Source organism: Sander vitreus, chromosome 20 (genome assembly GCF_031162955.1).
Source record: "Sander vitreus isolate 19-12246 chromosome 20, sanVit1, whole genome shotgun sequence".
Taxonomy (NCBI): Eukaryota; Metazoa; Chordata; class Actinopteri; order Perciformes; family Percidae; genus Sander; species Sander vitreus.
In genome coordinates, this window is record NC_135874.1 from 18235896 (window position 1) to 18252708 (window position 16813).

The window sequence follows — 16813 nt, forward strand, 5'->3', positions numbered from 1 at the left end:
TTTAAAATACAAAATTTAAAATTGAAATACAAGGTGTTTTTTTCCTTTTCATGGACAAAATTTAAAATATGCTTTGATTTTCATTTTCTATTTCATGTAACAAAAAATAAAATCACTCGAAAATAGAAACGAAAAAAAAGCCTGTTTTTTCATATTCAGAGACCGGATATTGTCCGGATGTTGTCAGCTTTCAGCCCAGGCTAAAATTACTTTGGAAACCTAGCTATACTCTTGATAATGCTTGGAGGGACATTTATTTCATAATGTCACATTTATGTATTACCCTCTCTCCCTGCCTACCTCTGACTCGGTGCTGGGTCTAATGTTATAATGTACCGCTAGCTAGCAGCCCTGTGACCTGGAGCCCCGGTTCGCTCCCCGGTGCTGACTGACTCTGCTCCGTCTGCAGAGCTGACGTTACCCGCTCTAGCTAAGCTGGGAATCAGACGAATCTGCCGCGCTCGTGTTTTATAACGTGCAAATAAATAGATGGAAATAAATAAAAGTAAAACATATGTATTCAGGCTATTGAACTAGAATGACTAATGCATATGTTTATATGTATTGCCTCATTTATGTATTTCATGATGTATTTCATCATAGCCATATTTATGTAGCCTAGTATATTTATGTAAAGAGGTGAAAAAAACGGATGATCAGTCGCTCAGGAAGTTAGGCTACAGTTTCCCTCAACTGCAGCCTGGGTTAAAGCAAAACTGGTATGGCTACACCGGTGCTAACATCATGTGCAACATCAAACACTACCAAGTTCTCAACGATGAAGAATCAATTCGTGCACCTTGTCAAGTGAAATGTACACCTATTTGCATATTTTAAACCGTCCTTTTGTGGTCAGAATGGAAACACATTTTAGAACCAAATAAAACTAAAGCAAACCTTCAAAGTAATACAAAAATATTTATGTTATTATGGCAGATCAGAACAAAAACGTGACACAAAATGCAGTTTGTAGAAAAAATACAGAGCTCTCCGGGCATGTTTGTGTTGTTCCAAAGTGAATACGACCAATAATAACTCAAGTCTAACTGACTTTCTGGTCTGACGGGCTGTTTGAGTATGAATATGCCTTTCCTAGGACTATTCTGTCTCTGAGAAGCTTGAAGAAGGCGTAGTAGTTGCTGAAGAGAATCAGAGCCAGTGATATCGTCTGATGCCACTTTTCTGAACATATCAACGAGTAGAGCTGGTAGAATATCATGGCACCTTCCAGGATGATGAGTATGTTCAATATTCGTAAAGGCTTGTTGAAAAAGAACTAAGGGGAGGGAAAGAGACAGGATGCAGTCATTAGATAAATTATGCGCAAGTTGCTGCCTTTTTAAAATACCGCAAATATTTTTAAAAACAGGCAGTTCAAGAAATCTCTGGCATCTAGTGTTGTTATACAGGACCTGTTCATTTCGGAATACTCACATAGAAGCGATAATGAGACACATCTGATGGAATTGCAACATTGTAGTGACCCATGGCCTTGTAGACGTTCTTATTATGTTTAACCAGGACTCCCTGTGGCCACATGTACTCTTCCGTCCATCTGTGCAAGGAGAGACAGCAGAGCGGAATTTAGGATTTGAATCAAATTAGTCCAAATGGATCTGAAGCCCTGTAATAAACCACGAGCACTACATACATGTGCTGAAGAACATTGGAGCAGAGCGAGGGGTCTACTTTCTGCCAGCAGCCCAGGTGAGCTGCAGCTTTGTGAAGCAGGTCACAGTATCGAGGTGGCAACAAGTGCCTCATGAGGATCACTGACGTACTGACTGACACCAGGATGAACAGCTCACAAGACCAACGCTTGTCCACATACTGTGTACTCTGAGGGAAAACATACAGGCGGAAAAATGAGAAAAGGTTATTAAAATCATATTACATGTTGAAAAGCTACAATTGAGACCTTTCTTACCTTGACAAACCAGACGGGCACAAAGGCCACATAGTAGGCACTGAGCATCGAGCTGACAAGCACCTCCTTCATCCTCCAGTTGAAGTCCATCTTCAGGTACTCCACTTCCTTGCGGATGAGATCCGGGGAGAGGCAGCAGGCGTGAGTCGGCATGGCCTGGACGCCGTACAGCTGGCTGGTGTGCTGCTTCCACGTCTCCTTCAGCACAGTCAAGTAATCCCTGCCCCGGCCCACACTGCCCACCTCCTTGGAGCCGATGCTGGCAATGGGGGAAAGTGGACCTGCCCGCCGGAAGTCACAGCTCAGCCGAAAGAATGGGATATACATCCCGAATCTGCGGAAAAACAACTACAATTAACTGTTACAATACCTAAAGCCCTGCATCAACACTGCAGTGCGTGTAGATGCTATGAATACAGCCCTCTTTGTTTTCCCTGTGGATACTAACGGGTAGCAGAGGAAGAGCAGGCTGAGGACAGAGTAGGTTCTGAAGAGGTAAATGAGGGAGCGGCACAGGCTCCAGCCTGTCAGCGTCAGCACAGCAAACCGAGCCATCACTAGAAATATCGAATGAGGGAAGGATAGTTTCCCACTCTGTGATGCCTGGAGGAGAGAGGGAGAGAGACAGAACAGGCATATGCATTAATACAATTTTGCCATTACACCTTTATTCAACACAGAAACACAATAATAGATGTGCCAGAGAAACAAAGAGCAGGAAGTCTAGTACCTGTAGAAGCTGAAATTCTTTACTTTGGACCCTCGCATCAAATACAGAGTAACATGACTTATGCCGTTTCATATTTGAATGTATAGAAACAGGTACGGGACAAAAGCTTAATTCTAAAAAAGTAGAAGCCATAACTACAATTCTTACCTCTTTTACAATTGCTGCAATTAACCTCCTTGCCAGTATGATGATTGTGAACACCAGCATGTTGTAATCAATAAGGTGAAAGTTCTGCAAATAACAACATTGATTCAGGATTATTGTTCCCACTTACATTATTTTGTCAACATAAATAAGCACAGCCTTAAAGTACCAGTTCAGGCTACCAGCAAGATATGCAAATTCCAAAACAATAGAGATACAGTAATCAATGTCAGACAAAACAACTGCTGAAAATAATGCCTAATAACCATAATAAACATGGTGATCATTCAACAGCTGACCACTGTGTACTCACCAGTGAAGTGTGGGAGGGAGGGTGTGATGGGGGGTACCACCACACAGTCTTGTAGATGTTGACATAATGGACAAAGAGGGCGATGAGGTGGCAGAAGAAAAGATGGAGCTCGAACAGCACGTTACGATCCACAGATAACTCGGGGATCTTGCAGTGCTTCAGAGGAACCACCGTCTGCGCAGCCAGTGGGGGGCTGGACATGCATGTTCCCGAACCATTCCTGCAGACAAAACAAAGCCTTGTTATTAGGAATATAATGTGGGACAGTTGGAATAAGACACATAGTGTACTACTGAAGCTTGGATTAGACTCTCAGGCTGCACTGTTCATTTCTTGTCTCTCACAGTGTGTTCGGCAGCAGTAGATTAGAGCTTACCTTGTACGAGATCGCACCCCTGTGACCGGGGAGCTGGCCGAGTGGTTGCCATTGCTCACAGAGCCTGGTTCACTGCTTAGTGGAGGTCTGCAGTACGTGGTACGGTTCGCCCCTCTCCTTCCACCAGCCATCACAGACACACCTACGGCTCACTTCTCCCAGCTATGCGTCTAGTTTTATGATTTCTCTCCTTGATTTGTACCTGTAAACAACAAGGGAACCGGTCAGATACTGTGACTGAGAAGGCTGATCAAGAACAGCCAACAAGTAATATTTATTGACTAATGGGTGTAAATGATTTAAATCAGTACGTGATATGCATCCCATAGGATATAATTCACTGGCACAGCATTAAACAGTTAGTAATGAAGTTATATTTTTGTGAGTGATTAGATTTACTGAAATAAAAAGGAGTGGTGCAGTCATAACAAACAACAGGTTTTATGGTCAATCAAAGCACGTGCAAAGCCAAATCGATCTTCAAAAATGCTCACATTTATAAATATGCATCACAAACCGCTGACGTTATCGTTGTACAAGTTTGCACTAGCTGCATAGCATCTTTTAATTATGGTGCAAGTTTTGCGGAAGCTGCACTACAACTAGCTAAGTAGCAACATAATTTGCTCTCTTCGCTGGTCAACTAGCTATCTCATGAGAGCCGTTTCATGAGTTAGAGGGAGAAAACAACGTGGACCTGTACAATGAGCGATGGACACCGACCTGTCCGCCAGGACCATGCTTGATTAAATACAAAGATTGAGGCCTAGGCTAACTATATCTCTGGCTAGCTAGCTAGCGTCCAACCAACCTACCAAACAGGCTAGACTACAAAATGTAAGCTTACCACTGCCAGTCTCTGTTGTCTGTGTTAGACGCTGCTCTGTTGCATAGATAACAAGTTAAACGCAATACATTTTCAGAATATTTATTGAAATATTGGCGTGTTTTCTATTGAAATCAGCGAAGACAGTCATTGTTGATATGAAACTAGCCGCTGGGTGGATGGGGGCGCGGATATGTTAACGACCTGTGGGAGGAGAGTCATTTATTAAAGGGACATTCCGCCGATATTCAATATGCCGCCAGTGGCCGCAACAAAAAGAGAAAGCAATGGGTTTTGGATGATACAAGGTAACATACTCAACGTTACACCTTTATATTTATTTGGGGCTGTTGCAACTGTATACTGTGTGTATACAATTATGCATTGAGTGTATCAGAAAGTTGGTTTGGTGCAACCTGTGCACTGATTGTACAGTTTCTCATTCATTATTTTTTAAATGTTTATTGACTTTTTTCTCACAATTAACTCACATTAAATATGACTACAAAATATATAAACTGGGGAAATGCATGTGGAACCTAATATATCCAGAATGTTTTTTGGGCCACATTTAAGTCTGGAAATACATTGCCAACACAAAGATACAGATCAGAATTGTAGTAATGCCCCACCAAAGCCCCCCAGACCCACTATATCACAGCACTAGACCCGAGCTTGTACTACGAATCAAGATCACCATGTCCTGGATTTCTTTCAGTTACCCGGTCCCACATAACCTGTGACACGACGCTGGTTATCAACGAGTTCAGTCAACCCAGGGTTTCCCAATCCAGCGGCGTACGCGTTCACATAAAAGAGGCGGTGTTTGCACAGCACGACCAATCGCAAACATCTACCAGAGCCGCATATTTTATAGCAAACTATAATTCTACATAAATATGAAGTACACAGACGCGGTTTTACAGGCAAAACGCAATACAGTCGCTGCTTCCTAAGCTTTCCTTTCCTGAGGAAAGCTGGCAAAAATAGCCGAGGCTGTAGATGCGTAAATCACAACGCTTATATCATATCATTTCCCCATCAGTCAGGCACAAGATCTGACCATAATTACGCTTGTGCTTTCCATAAACTGCCGTTGCTTTAGCCTATTATTTCAGTTGCAAGCAACCCTGGCAGCGGTAGCGATCGTGAGAGCAAATAAATGACAACCTATATCTTTCATAAAAATACCCATCAGGGAATGTTAACGGGGTTGTCGGTCTTTAAATGCTTTAACTTTTCAGAGCGCACCTCTTTGCGCACCGAGCTCCACCGGATCTTCTAAGAACGGTGACGCCGTTATCAACAGAGTATTGATTGGTCGGTAGGCGGTGCTTTTACACCGGTTAATCTCTAATCTCCAACATAACCTTCTCCCGACCAGGTTAGGTGTTCAGCATAAATTACCACGGCGATTGAACCAGATAACAACTAATCCACCGTCGTGATAAAGCAAACCCTGGGTTGAACCTTAATGTTACCTCGTTAACGCCAAATCTTGCTTCGTGGTACAGGCCTCAGCTCTCTAAATCCACCCGACCCAGGCATGTCGGCAAACATTCCAAACGGTTCAACACCTGCGGTGTATGCACGTGTAACCTCCTGACCAATGTAATACCAAACACCTCTTTCATCTCTATTATTGCATACATCATCTGTGTGGATCATTAGATGTAGCCCGCTTGTCATGGGCCTTCAAATGTCAGTTATAAACAGGTCTATCGGTGTTTGTCTTTAGTAAATCTCCCTAGTTGCATGTGAAAAGTGACAGATTAAGTCCGTAGCCTACCAGAGAACAGAGTTGATTAAAATAGTATATGCATATGACTGTACAGCAAGATGCATGTATTTTAATTGATCCTTTACTCATTGGAACCTTAGCATAGCCCTACATAGACAACCATCCCAATCACATGTAAAAACTGAAACACAATTTACATTAAAAAAAAACAAACTTTATTTTCAGTGTTCTTGTTCTCTTCCCCCCATAAAAAGGCAGTTAAAATGTCATGTAAAAAAATATTGTTAATCTGGACAGAATAAAAAAAAAATTCCATATGAACAATGATAACAGCACATCCTCTTAAGTAAAAAAGTTCATTGCTAAAGCAATATTTCAGTAGAGCAGAGCATTCTCTCAGTAGTGATGGAGAAAGCTCCCTCTTTAATCCAGACAAATCCCTAGAGGGATTAGTAATTGACAGAAGCAGTCAGACACTGAGGCCTCTACTCTTTCCAGGGACTTTCAATGGACCTGTTGAAGAAAGATACATTTTAATAATCTTGACAGCAAAATTCAAGGCTAACACTTATTTGCAGTATCTTTTGAACTGACCTTAAAAGCCTGGTAAACTGGAGTTCAATGTGTCAACTGCACCTACAGTTTTCTGACAACCTAAGAAGAGAAAGAGAGATGAGATCTTGGACACACCAGTGCCTACATGCACACAGTGGATAACACACATGCAAAACTAACTTTATGCTAAAAGTATAGTATCATGCAACTCAAGCTGAAAGGTTTTTGTCCACCAATGGGCTGTTTTAACGCTTTGAGTGCAAACACTAATTTTCATTAAAATTCTACAGAAATTAGGATAAAGAAATTAAGATGGAAATTGGTAAGTATTGAGTGAAATGAATGGACCATTATTGGCTTTATTTGAGCAAGAGTTGCATCACAACCATTTCTGATTGTTTCGTACGGCTTATTTTGCTCGGAAATAACTACAGATAGCATAATTTTGTACTTCAATGTTTTTGATATGTTTTGGATGACTTGCATTACTTGATGTTTTACACAGAAAAAAAAAACAAAAATCTAACAAATGAGTGTTGGGGTTAGTTTTACCTTCTTGTGGCGATCTTTAGGCTTTTAGAATCCTCTCTTCTGCGATTTTTTTCTTTTATAAAAACCAGCCAGCATGACTTTGCATCAAAGTCAAGTAAGATCCCTGCAAGCTTGATTTGAAATACTGTTGAAATCCAGTTATTTCAAGTGGCCGAAGATACATTGCTCTCGGGAGCTTGAATAGATAACACTAACTAAGGTTAATGACAATACATGTTCAAGCACTATATCATTCTCAAATCAAACATGTATTTGGCAGTACATTACCTCAAGGAATGATGAGCTTTATTTTTTTTTTTTTGAAGGTGACATTACAAGTGTCATTTAGATAAGTTTTGAAAACAGACGAAGAGGATAAGTTCATTGTCAAAACAGTATTTGTTTTTGTCAGGCTGACGTGTATACATACAGCTTATTCAGCATTGTTGAGAAACCACTGAGGACCACTTTCACAAACTGAAGGCGTTCCTTTGGTACAACAAAGGCAAAATACCATGTTTAGATTGATTAAAAAGAAACTAGAAACTTTATTGAAACACGCACTGCAGAAAAACATTTTGGGATATATTTAGTATCCTATTTAGCCAAAGGTACACAAGCATTATGCATTTTTGAGACGGCACGGCTTAAAGCATACACAGTTGTCCTAAGGTTATGTACAAAATATTGAGTTGGCTGCAACCTTCCTCACACACTGTAAGGATTGTTAATCCTTCAAGCTTTACAAGAATTAGTCGATCAGCGTTGATTTTGCAAGTAATAGTCGGACAGATCATAATATACCAATTGTAAGTGTGGCAAAAATAGAAGCACTTCTTTGTCAAATTGAGTTCAATGTATTTTAGGAGATTCTATAACTTCACACAAGACTAGATTTGTTTTGTAGTATAAACAAATATTTGATGACTTTTTTTCAAAACGGCTCATGGCTGTGTTTGAGTTTGCAACTAAATCTATTCTAGTTATAGTGAAGTTACATTGAGGTCTTATGAATAATTTTTGTCCAGTCATGAAGGACTTTTAAAATGCAGCCTACGTAAGAATTTATTGCCACATCACATTTAGTTCAGGAACAATTAACTGAAATAATAATCATATATCACTAAAATGTTACTCTTGTTCCTTTGTTAGGTTTAAGTCACTAGGACCTGCCAACTACGCAACTGAAACAGATTAAATGGAAACAGGTAAACAACGAAAAACCTTGTCTTAATGTTTCTCCTCTGGCACTATGATACAAACAAAAACGTCTCTACCGAGTTTAAAAAAAAACAAATAAAATAAACCATAAAAAAGGGAACAAACGAGAGGGAAATTACTTTTGAAAAAAGTGAGTTACAATCGGAGACAGTTGCCATAGCAACTCTCTACCAGTAGCCGTTCAGTATCGTCCATATGGATGCTCTCTATACGATCCCTTTGACTGCCTGGCTGCGGGGGCCTTGCCTCCGGCCCCGGAGTTGGACCATGAGTTGTCCCAATCATCTTGAGCTACAAAGACAAAAAGGAGAAACAGAGGAACGAAACATCAGAGATAGAAGGTTCAATCAGCCTTCCACAAGTGTCTTCAGAGTGTGTGCGTGCACTACATGGACAGTGAAAAAAATGGAAGCCAATTTCATAATCTTACCATAAGGCTCATATGCCGTTTCCTGGGCCTCTCCGTGTCCGTAATCATAATATTCAGTATCCCTGTGGGCAATATAAAAGTATTAATACAGTACTCCTCCAATTCACAGTCAGATTCAATGGACAGATACATTTGACTTACGCAGGTGCCGATTGCTGATTATAGTAATTTTCATATCCCTCATAGGCAGGCTCTGCATAGGATTCTTCATATTGAGACTAGAAACAAATTAAAATTAAGTTAGACAATGTCAAGTGATTTACAACTATTGTGACAAAAGGAACTCACAATTGCAAGAGATCACTACCATTTACTAAAAAGTAATTAATGTCAAAAGAAGAAACCAGGACATAAGCAACTTACATAGTCCTCATAGCCATCAGATTTGGGCTGTGATGCTGAGGGAGGACCCTGGTGTTGCTGGTGAGACATGGCTGCAGAGGGAAGCATCCTTTGGCCCCCTGCTGCAGGAGGTCTAGAGCGGGAAGCCGAGCCTCCTCTATTAGGAGCAGAAGGTGGCCCACCCCTACCAGATGGTGCACCTCTAGGACCATTGCCCCGGCCTAATCCTCCCCGTGGACCGCCACCACGCATTGCTCCTCGGGGGGCCCCGCGTGGCATCCCTCGCCCTCTGTGAAAAGTTAGCCAGGTTGTCAAAATGTGATCAACCATAGAACTGATAATAGAAACCAGCCAACTACAGAGTAATATCACTGCATTAACACAGATGGTGGCTCGCACATATTTACAGGCCAATGCAATGTGTTGCCAAATTATGCTACAATGTGCTGTGGTGGAAGTTACTGTTACCTTGGTCCTCCAGCACCTGGTGGTCCACCTCTGCCCCTTCCTAGGTGCCCACCTCGCCCTCTGCCTGAACCATCCTGGGATCCATTCAGGAAATGAGGATCCATGTACGGGTCATGCTCACCAGGTTCCTACGGACAATTACGTCAATTATACATGACATTCCCTGGGAGTAGCCAGAGACGAAATTGCTTACATATCTGGAATGCAAATGTTTGAAGTACACAATGTTTCTGTAATTGGGATGCAAGAGGTTGTCTTGGGTACATACTGGGATAAGGAACTTCTTGACCTCCTCCATGGCATGCGCCATGCGCATATAGGCTTCTGGTATGGGTGCCATAACCTCAATGAACACATGCAGCTCCATGGCAAGGTGTGCATATTTGGCCTCACCACCTTTCCTCAGCTCTTCCTCCTGACATCAGGAAATTATAATTAGTATACCAACCATCAGAAACACCAGGTAATATCCCTTAAAGAGTGCAGCGAGGAAAACTTTTCTCTACATACCTTATTCTTGTCCCTCATGGAACCTTTACCCAGGACTGAAATCTTTGCACCCGTCTCTTCCTGGAGCCTCTTGATTGTGCTGCCTTGAGGTCCCAAAAGCTTACCAACAAAGTTGACCTGTATGGTGTAATTGCAGCATTGTATTATGTTTTGTTATTAAGAGAAGCAGATTGCAGGTTAATATGATGGCAGGTCGTACATTCTGCTCCAACGTGAAATCAGGTTATGGCAGCAAATCTGGCACAATAATACTGTTCACATCCACATTAGTTGCCATAGCCCCCTTTTCACAAGCTGCATTTTTAGACTACTGCAAAATTGTTCATGCAGAAACAAGCTTAGTAGGGCACTGGCCACATGACTTGACTAATTCTGGGTCAGCAAAGATGGAGGAAGAGAGGGTGCTTCAATCAGATAGGATTAGTCTGACCTGACCACAGGATTGTACAAATTTTGTAGGCCCAGCATACAGGGAGAGAAATGCCACAATTTTACGTATATAGAGAAGCGAAAAAAACAAATAATGTAATTTAACTCAAGTCCAACTAGGCCCATTCCCTAAACACAGCATCCTCAGTTGACTGACCTGCGAGGGTGACCGACCCCCCTGCAGACACTAAATCAGAAAAAAGTACACTTACCCTAGGGTACTGCTTGGTAGGAATAAGTACCCGCTCTTTCAGTTTAAGGTTCTTGGTGGCAAACAGGTCCAGATACGTTTCCTTCTCTGGCTCTTTCTTGGTGTCACCTTTTTGAATCCTATCGATTTCTGCAGGCGAGAAAAAAAGTTTTTTTTTTAAGAATGCAGCATTCACAGATGCAATGACCGACTAGCGATACACACCCTGCATTTGCCAAAAATTAGTTACGTCTCAGGTGATCTTGTAGCAGCCTGCAAACCAGTAAAATGTAAGCTCCTTGTATCATAACCCACCATATTTTGTGCTGTAGGCATTATTTCAGTTGCATTTGTGCACTGTATGAACCATAACAAACAAAGAGCCTTGCAAAAACGAGTCGATGATGTAAATTGAAGCTATTCAGTTAACTATGACGTTTTAAAATAACCTAAACGTTCGAGTAATCACGACAGCTTATTTCACACAAACATATGTAACGTTATACATCCTGTCGAATTAGTTGGCCGCCACATTTTCAACCAAGAGGATTTGGCCCACATCGCTAACAACCACGTGTTTATTAGCTACACCATTGTTCAGGCCTGTACCGGCCGCTGTAAAAAAAAAAAAAAAAACTAGGCCTCGCACCATACAGTTAGCTAGTATGTGTTAGCCTCGATAAAAAAGCAATCGCATTAACGTTACCTGCAGAAATAAGTTTCATGGCGTGCGTGAAAGACGAGTCCAAGCTGTCTTTTTCAGCCAGGAGCTCCGGCAGGTATTTAGTGTCTTCCATTTTGATTTTCTTCTGTGGGCTTGACTCTATGGCGGACTCAGAATTGCTCATAACCGTACTAGCACGGCCAGAATAACGAACGAAGCCTTGCTAGGTTCGTTAGCTTCGCCTTAAACTAAACTGCAATTAAGTAGCTAACGTTGTTTCCGTCTGCGGCGCAAGAAACGGTCAAGTTGCAAAGGCCCCGGCGTCTTTCCGTTGCAGGTCGCTTTGCTCTCTTCAATGGACAAAGAAGGAATGGCGCAGCTGCATTTCAGTGTGATGGGAGGAAGAAACAAAGGATGAGGCTATGACGTCATCGCCAGAGCACACCGAGGTAAAGACATCCGGAAGAGCCCACAGTGTTTTTTTGATAGGTTTTTATTTTTATTTTAATGCAGACTCTGGGACATGTTAATAATAACAAAAGCGTTCCTACGTTCATCATTCATTCATCATTAGAACCAATTACGCACTATTTAGTATATCATTTTAATTTATTTATTTTACTTTTTCTTCATCTCCTTATTTATTTTAGTATGTCATTTGTCTTACAGACGCTTTGTGAAATCTATGATGTCTGACTTTGTACCATTTACATTCTTAATAAAGTTAATTTAAAAAAGATTTTCTTCCCGGTGGCGGGACCAAGTGAGCCCCTCTTTCAAGGTTCACGATAGGGTTCATGAAAATCAAAAACAATTGGATTTTCCCAAAATATTCACAGGTATCCCATTCGTATATCATGGGTAATATTTACTACTTTTGTGCCTAACTTTGTTTATACAGTCTGTATTAAACATGTCTGGCCCGTGCATCAACAGGGAAAGGCAAGAAGGGCTACCTATTGTAATGCATCCAACATCCTCTCCACAAAGAAAATTTCGGGAAATGTACACCCCTAGGTCCCTAGCTGATCATGGTTTTCACAAGTGAAGGATATTTTCAGAACTCTGGGTTAGGCTGTGATTTCATACATCAAACTATTCCAATTAGTTAGCAGTGTTCCTTGTATAGGGTCAGTTAAAACAATGGGATGGTTCTTTCCAAAATGGGCTGCAAAAAAAATATTTTTTTCATCATAATTTTTTCAATCATCAAATTATTATTCCATTGTGTGTTATTTAGATCTAAATATTGAAAAATACCCTTCATATCTTAACACAGCTCAAAGGGATTCCTTGAAATGTCCTACTTGCTCAGCTGAACAGCCAATGAACCCAATTATTTATTTTTTTACAATAACATGAAACAAAAAAGCAAGCAAATCTCACATTTGATTTGAATTAAATAATAGTTATCTTTTAATTTCTGTCATTCAACTTATCCATTAATGAACCTATTCAACCACTGCCAGTATTTTATTAAAATGAATGGAAGTTATTGTGTCCTATTCCTTTTTTGGCCCAGACAGACATTTTTATTTCAGTTAAAACATTTTTTGAAATGTAATTGCACTTGTTACCATCCACATGTTAGGTTTTTGCATTTTCCACCATCAGTCAAGGTTTCAAGTTTATATATTTGTCACATACTCAACATAGCTCTACATTATGCAGTAAAATGTTTTGTTACTGTGCTTGAAATATAAAATTACAATATATACCACAGAGAAAATGTATACACTCATTGCATAGGACTGTAATCACACTTGTCTTCTGTGTGCCTTTTGAGGTAAAAACTCCAGCTAGGCTTGTGGATGTGGTCTAATATATGGATATAAGTAACATGTATTGTACAGTATATCATAAAAGCACCAACAAAACCCAGGTCCAACTGGAATACAGAAGGTTGAGTATAGGATCCATAGAATTAAAATATAATCAGTACACTACAGTATATTCATTCATTTTAATGAAGAAATTAGTTGTTGCACTTTGGCAGTGAGCCAATGTATTACAAAAGAAAATTCCCTGCTATTGTTTGATGTTGACTTATTGGAAGCATTCTTCCTTTTAAAATTACATATTGTCACATTCCAATCCTTTGAACAGGCAGACACACATCATGCAGTCCTGTATCTTTAGCTTTAGTCCTAAAGAGACACATAAATACTGACATGATATCCTGACTGGATATACTGTATGTGTGTCGAACAACTTAAATCAACCATAGTGTTAGAAATAATGCATTATGTATTCTACATTTGTTTAAAGGCTAGTGTGTATGTGTAGGAGTTATGGTTATTTTTTGTGTTTGTTTGCCAAGTAATTTTACATTTGGAGCTCCATTTTATTGCTTTGTCTTCTAGAATAACCAAACACTAACAAAATATTTAAAAGCAAGATTTATTCAAAAGCAAGATTATATTATTTCAAAGTACCAGTAGCCAGTTAATCAATCCCACAGCAGAACAATACAAATCTGTTGATTTATTTACAATGCTTAAAAAAATAAGGCATCAAAACAATTCAAATTTGTGATAAATGAGTATAATAATTTGATAAAGCATTTCGAGTCAAACTGGGTTGAGGTGTTAAAAACTGAATACTAAATACATCTGAGTTTTACTTTTCAATAAGTGCATTTAAGTAAAGAGTTCTATTATTTTCATGGTTTTGTGATTTCTGAAATAATGCAATTTATAAGATATCAGTGTCATATCACTTATCATATCCTGCAGTCTATTTTCCACTGTACAGTGTGGACACATAATCACCAGAAATGTTGAGAAATTCTCCCGTTAGTATTCAGTTCACCTCACAAGTAGAAACCCAGATTGTACAAGTCATTAATTAGTGCCTTAGATAAAAGGCCACTTAAATTGGCCAAGTAGATATTTCCAGTTGCATTGAACCAGGAGGGTGGTCTGCCACTGAAGGTATTGTCAGATATCAATGATGGCAAATATCTCTGGTTTTGCTTTATCATGGATCTGCATTGCGGAGTATGTGATGGCTTTCACCTCAGTTCCCTGGATTTACAAGACAGGACAAAACACTTAGAATAATGGGGGAAAAAGTGATATTCTACAGTGATATCTTCAAAGCTTCACTGTCTTACCTGTGGATGCTTTGCCAGAGAGAATTCTTCACCCCAACTTTAATAAATAAAAGAAAAATGACCATATGAGAGGAAGAAGATAAAACATAATATAAAGGGGGAGGGAGGGGCAACCAATGTGTTACAGGCTTTGGGGGGGCATGCGGTAGGTTTTCAAATCTGGAGTAAAAGATGTTCAGTGTGTTTGGGAGAGAGGGGTCAGCTGCAGTACTCTGAGGTTTATAATCTGTGCAAGTCCCTTCTAAACCAACGAAACCGTCACCAGCAGAAAAATACTGTTCCAGTTTGTCCTGAAACCGTTGTTTGGCTGACTTCACTGCCTTACTATGTGCATGCTAAGCACCTTTGTAAGCCATCTATTCACCACTCGAGTAGGCTTCCTCCTTCTTGTATCAAGGCCTCATGAGCTCAAAGGGGAAACAGGCTTTATCATTAAGCATATGAAGTTTCCACACACGCTCCACTGAGGAACTCTGATCACTCCCTCATTCATTTCATGCAGGCAAAAACAAAACTACTCTAAATACACTCCAACCAGTATTATAGCAGTACTTCATGAGGGGACTAGAATGGTTTGCAGTTACTATCAAGACTTCCCAGGTCAGAGGAGCACTTTATAGCTGTAACAGTCACATCACCGCACCATCTGTGGTTAATGTAGAAACATATTCTGCCATCATGAAGTCTTGTGAAGTAATGCTGGCTTCCTTTTTTTATGCTAAACAGCTATTTCGTATACATTTGTTTCTGTATGTATTGTTAATTTTTATATAATGTTCAATATGTGGTTTATATATGCACCAAATGCCAAGGCAAATTCCACGTAAGTGTAACTCACTGTAACAATAAACGCTTTTCAGATTCCAATTCTAAAAACTGAGACATTTTCACATTATTGTGAAGAGGTAACCAAACTTACCCAATGGAGCGGATCTTGAAGTTCATTCTGTCTATGTGCAAAACTTTGATCTCCTAGTGGATAGATGTAACATATAATTGTCAGGAGAATAACAAAGGAAAACAATTACTAAACAAGATCTTTCTGTCCATCAAACTAAAACAAAAAATACATGCTGTGTAAATCATTCACAGCAGTGTTTTAACAAGCAACTGTGGCACATGTTATGATGTAGATCCCTTTCAGAGCCACAGGTGTCCAGAGGCTATCTCAGCATATAGGGCATTGTAAGAAAAGTACAGATAGGCAGTCACTCGTTGTCGTACCTATGTTGAGTTTCTAATCTACACCCATGGGACAAGTGGGTAAAGGCAAACCAGGGCCCAAATATTCTTGCTGCCATAACCAGCAAAACATCCCCTGGATTTCTTTTTAAACTACATGCAAAAAATGTCCAACACCCCATAACTGACCAACATACTCACCCTGGGAACAAAGAAGAGATCTGCACAAAACTTGTATAACCAATCATCTAGGAAGTGGAAAAGAAGAGACTCCATATCATCACCTTTTGAGAAGGGAAAAAAAGTATGTAAGAGTTTAGTTTCACGGATCTGGAAAGAGCATGACTGATCTACAGTAGGTATAGAAAAGGTTAACTGGGGTTTGTGTTGAACAGACCCTCTGATTCCACGTCAACAGTATCAATCGGTTCCACCGTCTCTGTGTCTGTCATGTAGCCGAACATGCCCATGGCACACTGCTCGAAGGCTTCTTCTAGAGAGTTTCCCCAGGAGTGAATTCTAGGAAGAGAGAGCAGCAAATATACTAGCGATGCATATTGAACAACAGAAAAACGTGAGATCAAACACTTTACCAAGATAATAAAACACACTCACTGTACATCTGCTGTATGATCCAGATCTGTAAAAGTAAATCACATGGTGACATGATGAGACAGGGCAAGCTGTTAGACCAGCTTGGAACAGCTGGGCAGATATAATTATACTCTTTCAAACACCATGTATGGCACACGTCACTAAAATAGTTTCAGTTAATTAGATCGTAGACATAACGTTAACTACAGCTAGCTAGCTGACGTAGGCTGAGTAAATGAATAGCTAATAAACAAGCTAAGATAGCTACATTATTTACCATAACGTCAGACTTACATTCATATTTCTTGTTGATTGGCGGGTATTTAGACTTGGTAGCTTTCTGTGCCTCTGTCAGGTCTAGCGCACGGTCGTCCATTATAGCTGTAAGTTCGTTCAACGGTTTAAAATGTGATCAAATCTACTCTTTACCATGTCGGTGTGTTTATATACTGTCTATGGTGTGTCGTTACAACCATTTACAATTCGGAAGAGGGCGTTCCGGATGTAGTTAGTCATGCGACTTCC

At 40.1% G+C, this 16813-nt stretch overlaps 3 protein-coding genes across 4 annotated transcripts; all 3 read right to left on the reverse strand.

The window, feature by feature from the left end:
• Window positions 1–898: 898 nt before the first annotated feature.
• Window positions 899–4519, reverse strand: tmem39b (transmembrane protein 39B). Its single transcript, XM_078278336.1, has 9 exons — window positions 4338–4519; window positions 3491–3692; window positions 3115–3334; window positions 2805–2888; window positions 2376–2530; window positions 1928–2261; window positions 1652–1839; window positions 1435–1555; window positions 899–1276 (listed from the first exon to the last, which is right to left on the reverse strand). The coding sequence occupies exons 2-9, from the start codon at window positions 3619–3621 to the stop codon at window positions 1043–1045; spliced, it is 1467 nt and encodes a 488-aa protein (XP_078134462.1). The 5' UTR covers window positions 3622–3692; window positions 4338–4519; the 3' UTR covers window positions 899–1042.
• A 1741-nt stretch (window positions 4520–6260) lies between these two features.
• Window positions 6261–11797, reverse strand: LOC144535039 (KH domain-containing, RNA-binding, signal transduction-associated protein 1-like). 2 transcript variants are annotated; one of them, XR_013503634.1, is made up of 11 exons: window positions 11440–11797; window positions 10756–10883; window positions 10115–10231; window positions 9873–10019; window positions 9605–9732; window positions 9158–9425; window positions 8936–9012; window positions 8795–8856; window positions 8484–8655; window positions 6652–6711; window positions 6261–6570 (listed from the first exon to the last, which is right to left on the reverse strand). XR_013503634.1 is itself a non-coding variant. In XM_078277285.1 (9 exons), the coding sequence occupies exons 1-9, from the start codon at window positions 11579–11581 to the stop codon at window positions 8546–8548; spliced, it is 1179 nt and encodes a 392-aa protein (XP_078133411.1). In that variant the 5' UTR covers window positions 11582–11796; the 3' UTR covers window positions 7668–8545. The 2 variants fall into 2 exon arrangements, 1 of the variants encoding a protein (XP_078133411.1); XM_078277285.1 differs by lacking the exons at window positions 6261–6570; window positions 6652–6711 and having other exon boundaries at window positions 7668–8655; window positions 11440–11796.
• Window positions 11798–13783: 1986 nt separating this feature from the next.
• Window positions 13784–16788, reverse strand: zbtb8os (zinc finger and BTB domain containing 8 opposite strand). Its single transcript, XM_078277497.1, has 7 exons — window positions 16583–16788; window positions 16310–16334; window positions 16092–16213; window positions 15896–15978; window positions 15432–15484; window positions 14513–14549; window positions 13784–14423 (listed from the first exon to the last, which is right to left on the reverse strand). The coding sequence occupies exons 1-7, from the start codon at window positions 16662–16664 to the stop codon at window positions 14337–14339; spliced, it is 489 nt and encodes a 162-aa protein (XP_078133623.1). The 5' UTR covers window positions 16665–16788; the 3' UTR covers window positions 13784–14336.
• Window positions 16789–16813: the final 25 nt, after the last annotated feature.